General features: G+C 42.4%; 1 protein-coding gene across 1 annotated transcript; it reads left to right on the top strand.

Moving 5' to 3' along the window:
• The first annotated feature begins 1,335 nt into the window (after positions 1-1,335).
• LOC144168413 (uncharacterized) lies at positions 1,336-3,916 on the top strand. Its single transcript, XM_077697408.1, has 4 exons — positions 1,336-1,384; positions 2,176-2,188; positions 2,945-2,985; positions 3,623-3,916. Exons 1-4 carry the CDS (start codon positions 1,336-1,338, stop codon positions 3,892-3,894), a joined length of 375 nt encoding a protein of 124 aa, XP_077553534.1. The 3' UTR covers positions 3,895-3,916.
• The last annotated feature ends 660 nt before the right edge of the window (positions 3,917-4,576 follow it).

Below are 4,576 nucleotides of genomic sequence, written 5' to 3'. Positions count from 1 at the left end.
TTCGGACATCTATGTGAGGTGAAACAGCCGGATCTTCGACGAATGGAAAGGGGCCGCCAGCTCTGCTGTTTCGCAAGCCTTGCACCACTAGTGCAAGCTGCGAGATTTTTTTTTCGATAACTGGGCCACGCAACTACAAAGAGAAAAAAAAAAACATTCAGTAGTTCAATGTCAACCATTTTACTCTGACAATAACAGCTGCGCAAAAAGAACATGAGGTCGGTGTTAGAAAACGAGAAAGATTACAAGCTCTGCAACTCAAAAAGCCTCCGCCGCTTTATTTCCAATCACCTTTCCCTTTTTATTTAATTCACCACCCTATTTCAGCTGTCATTCGTGGTGTTTTTCATGCCTCATATTTACATTGCTAAGACGAAAGTAGACAATTTATGGGCGCTGGTTGTTGTACATCAAAATATATGAAATCGGTGCCCCCTGTGGTGGCGTTGGGGGGTCGGGAACTTGTATATTCAGTGCGCGGCTATTTTCAAAGCTCAACGTCTTCGCCAGGGACAAGGGACTGCCATATTTATTGGGGGGATTGTTGGTGTTGTTTAGAAGCGGAAGGCCGAATACCTTTGTTATGCAGGTTTAAAGGAACCAAAAGCACTTTGGGCTGCTCAGTTACTTCCCTGGTTTACGGCTAACTGCAGTTCGATCGACATAACAAGTTGTTTCGGGGGAGCGCAAATAATTTTTCTTCTCGTTAATAAATACACAAACACTTAGCAAGACATAATTCTTTTAACTCCCCCTCCTCCCTCCCTCCCCGCACATTTGTGTTTTTTTACTAGGTTATCCTTCCACGCATGTAGTCCGCGCATCCGCATTGTTGTTCGTAGTTAACTTTAACGGCCCCATTCGGCTTGGAAAGTCACTGGCGAAGCCTACACTGGCGTCTCTACGGTCTAAGGCTCACTCTTTGCGGTTCAAAATTCATAGCTTATAATAAATCTCCCGGAAAGTATTAAAATTTATTATGAAATGCTTTATTGCCTCTGCAAGTTTGCCTACATTTGGTGGAATTTTAATGCACGTCACAAAATTTTGTTACGGGGGGTTCGGAAGAAAACAAAAACTGCCGTGAGGCAGGTTTTGTGTTAAAAGCTCACAGTAAGCTATACGTTCTAGACAACCGGCACGTACACGATATAACGAAGTCAGTGTTCTCTGCCGGGCATTGAAGTGAAGCAAAAGTGTATAATTTTGTTTCTTAATACATTCGTATTTATAAAAGCTGCTAAAGGCACTTCCACACCGTCCACTCAAGGCTTTCTTTGTGTTTAGGAACGTTGCAGCAAAAAAAAAACATTTTTTTTCGCAGGAAAAAACATCATGCAGATGTTCATTTTCCTCGTCCTGCTGGCCCTGACCACAACCCTGGGTGAGCCAATTGTGTAATATGCTTGTTTTTGGTCAGAGGATCGCTGCTTGTACATATGTTTTGAAATGTGTTTGCTTTCATAATAAATTTCTGATTACTCACACATTATCCTCGAAATTCAGTTCTCTAATCACCTTTTGCAGCAGAATTTTCATTGAAAACGTAAACTACATTTGTGAGAAGAAAGTAGCTGGAGTGAAGTGCTATGTCTTGAGTTATTTATTTGGGATATAAGTAAGTTACTTATTACTACACAAACATCCTCGTAAGACGTCTAGTTTCCCACTATTCCCGCAAACCCCAATTCCTAGTTTAAAAACAGAAACAATATGAAATAAAGTATTTGAAGAGAAATAGTCCCTCTTGGGGAGTTTATTTCAGATAGCAGTGAAATCACATGAGTGATGGCTCTCTGTGTTTCCTAGAACGACTTACTAGCTGACCAGTAACTGTTCCGCATTTGAGGACATGGCTATAGATTGCCATTCATGCTTAACTAAAACTCTGCGAGGAAGTTTCTGGACAGCGTTGAACAAAATAATGAACTCAGTAAACCACCAATGACCGTGCTATTTTGGATGAGTAGCAATCACATACTAAAAAAGGAGTTTATGGCTACGTTTCACGTTCATTTTTATCGCGATTGAGAAAACGAAGGTAACCCGATAATAGAGCACATTGGCCGACTTGTACTTATGGTTTGTAGAGTTCAAAGGAAGTAAAACGTCTAGAAATACCTAACGCTAATTCTTATCTTTTGCCTTCTTTTTCCATATTGCTTGTGACGCCAGATGCCACCCTTGTGTAAGTATTCGTTTTTCATATGCTCGGAATCCGAAACCATATGCAGATGAAATCTGAACCCATCAGAACCAGATTGCTGCCTCTGTTACATTTTAGCAGAACCCTTGGCAATCGTACGAACAAGATAGCTTCAAGCCTGTACACCCGTCTCAAACTACCTTTACGCACCCGATGAGGAAAAGAGGAGCGCTTATTTCCTCAACTAAAATCTAGTTCCTTGCTCGCATGGCAGTGCAGGCAGTTTTTACTAGACCATGCACAGATAGTATCGCCATAGGTATTCTCACAGCCAAGAGGTTTAAATCTAGTATTTCTCAAACCATGCATTCGTGCGCCTGTGTATCTACCTCATTATTCGGGGTGCTGGACTTCCAGCGCAGTAGCCCTACCGAAGACCTCATTCGTCAAGTGACCGAAGAATCTTTACTAAGCGCAGGATGCGGGCTTCAGCAAAACTTAGTAAAACACTGGTGTATAAACCAGGACGGGTTGGTTCCTAATTGACCAACAAAACAGTGAAAACACGCAATAAAATACGAGAAAAGAGCGACAGGCACAGTATCTACAACTTAAAACAGCATTTGAGTGGCATCAACGGCCACGATCATACTTTTGTAATCGGATAAAATATTTAAAGCGTGAATCAAATGTTCACTCGACCGGGCGACGTGTTCTAGAAAAATGGCTCATCGATAGAGTAGAACGGCGTCCGTAATTTTGTCCAAGAAACTAAATTTTGTTCGTTTTGTTTTTCAGACAAGAAGCTGGTGGAGTCGAAGGGGACAAGCTTCAAAAGGGTAAAAATTTTGATTGTTCCTACGTCCTAATATTTCAGTCATACGCCCACATTCAACAAGAAATGTTGTCAAATGAAATATAGGAAGACAATTTTTATCAGCGGTAAAATATTTTCACGCCGAATGATGCTACATTTTATTTCTAAAAAGTTCGACAGCTTGGAAATGTTCCAAGAATATCCAGACCTAGCTATCACCCCACGAAGAGTTATTGTCATCGACGAGAGCGGGGAAAGAACAGGATACAGAAAGAGCACAGTTGATCAAACGACCAAAGCCGATAAAAATAAATGGCGTTACACATGCACGACCTTTAGTTGATAACCGGTTGCACGGCAGGGGCATCGCAATACCGCTGATTGTAGGCTGGATGGTGAACAGTGGGAGAGAGTGCGTATTAATGCAGTGCGACCTTGCGGCATCGCGTTTTCACCGAAAAGGAGTCACCGGTAGTGGAGGGCTTTATTCTGTCGTTCATTTACCCCTAGCTCCTTTACCTCCATAAATGCATTAATCTTTCTAGGGAGAAAGATTTACGTATGATATATTTGTAGAGGTGGGAAAGGTTTTTGTTAGTTTGTTTTAATCACTAAGGCGCTTCATGTTGAATTCACTGCATCCTTAACGAAATGTGCAGGGTTCGAGCCCACGGCTTTGAAGGGTATGGGCCAAAAGATTGAGTCCCTCGGCAAACTGCTTCAGGGTGACGTGTCCCTGAGCACGCCGGAGGAACGCGAGAGCACTATGGAAGCCATCAAGGCTCTGAAAATGTTCCAAGAGGAACCCGAGGAAGGCAGCGAGGAATACTTCATCATGCTCATTGCCCAGGCTATCATCGCCGGAGTACTCATTGGTGGAGCATCTGCGGGAATCAAGTACGGGGTTGAGAGTTTGCAGAACGGAAAATAAAGAGAATACGTTTTAGAACAAATGTGTCTGTTAGCAATCGTTTTAGGCACACAAAACGATCTGCATGGACCCACGAAGGTGCAACAACCAAGAAGCGTTTTCCGAAACCAGGAGAGATTTGCAAGGATAAGCTTTCATTTAGTTTCCGCTACCGTTGCCAGGCTGCTTCGCAAATATTTTTGTAGTCGAAGCAGCATATCCGCTCACGTCGATAAAAAAACGGTTTCGCGGCACCCTCGTAAGCATACGGAAGTGCAACTACTGACTCCATGCCAGGTCTACAACGTATAAAGCAGTGTTGTACACGTTCCTCCGAAATAGGAACGAAAGCTCGTTCCTCGTTCCTTGCCAATTTTGAAACGAGTTCCGGTTACAAGTTCCTTTATTGCGAAAGGAACGCGTTCCAGTTCCACTTCGAAAATTGGAACGTGTCGTTACATTAACGTTACAATTAGGTTTTTAAATTAAAATATAGTGTCGGATAATCCTGGGTCGAAATTAAGTGAGACATTTAAAACTCACATCGAACTACGTATATTATACGAATATTAACACCACCGGCATCAGATTATCTGGAGATAAAGATAATAAAAAAAACGCTCCTAGGCGAATTTTTTCAGGGAGCACCAGACAAACTCCAGACGGCTCGAGAACATTTCGGTGGAGGATATTTCGGTGCGGA

The sequence above is a fragment of the Haemaphysalis longicornis genome, unplaced genomic scaffold, assembly GCF_048455015.1.
Source record: "Haemaphysalis longicornis isolate Haplotype H1 unplaced genomic scaffold, Haemaphysalis longicornis Haplotype H1 scaffold_2, whole genome shotgun sequence".
Lineage (NCBI taxonomy): Eukaryota > Metazoa > Arthropoda > Arachnida > Ixodida > Ixodidae > Haemaphysalis > Haemaphysalis longicornis.
Note: the sequence above shows the minus strand (reverse complement) of the source record. Positions and strands in the feature narration are given on the sequence as shown.

What these genes read in the sequence shown, in the direction of transcription:
- LOC144168413 (XM_077697408.1), top strand. Translation starts at nt 1,336, where the DNA reads ATGCAGATGTTCATTTTCCTCGTCCTGCTGGCCCTGACCACAACCCTG. An exon ending in AGGGGACAAGCTTCAAAAGG is followed by an intron (nt 2,986 to 3,622) that starts GTAAAAATTTTG and finishes CGAAATGTGCAG; the next exon opens with GGTTCGAGCCCACGGCTTTG.